The sequence below is a fragment of the Eimeria mitis genome, genomic scaffold (genome assembly GCF_000499745.2).
Source record: "Eimeria mitis Houghton genomic scaffold, Emh_scaff14, whole genome shotgun sequence".
Classification (NCBI taxonomy): Eukaryota; Apicomplexa; class Conoidasida; order Eucoccidiorida; family Eimeriidae; genus Eimeria; species Eimeria mitis.
In genome coordinates, this window is record NW_013569068.1 from 70082 (window position 1) to 70461 (window position 380).

The window sequence follows — 380 nt, forward strand, 5'->3', positions numbered from 1 at the left end:
ACCTGTCAAGGGCTTCCCCCCAAGCAAAGCAGCCACCACCCTGCAGCACCGCAGCAGCAGCAGCAGCAGCAGCAGCAGCAGCAGCAACAGCAGCAACAGCAGCAGCAGCAAAAGCAAGAAAGCAAGCACATGTATGCAACACGAGCCGTAGCTACTGCTGCAGCTCGTTGTGTTGTTGTTTTTGCTGCTGCTGCTGCTGCTGCTCATTGTGTTGCTGTTGCTGCTGCTGCTGCCATTGCTGCTGCTGCTGCTGCTGCTGCTGCTGCTGCTGCTGCACTGGGGTGTACACGGAGGTGCAGCAGGCGCACTTGCATGCGAGGTAGACCCTAGCGCTTCTGCTGACGACAGCAGCAAAGACAGGGAGGCTGCTGCAGAGGGAG

The 380-nt window shown here is 59.2% G+C and overlaps 1 protein-coding gene across 1 annotated transcript in view; it reads right to left on the reverse strand.

Annotated features, from left to right (window-relative positions):
• Positions 1–380, reverse strand: part of EMH_0012470 (uncharacterized protein) — a gene marked incomplete at both ends in the record, with an annotated part of 4762 nt that overhangs the window by 3545 nt on the left and 837 nt on the right. The window contains one exon of the mRNA XM_013495050.1: positions 156–335. Within this exon, the coding sequence (XP_013350504.1) occupies positions 156–335 (180 nt within the window). The remainder of the gene's footprint in view (positions 1–155; positions 336–380) is intronic.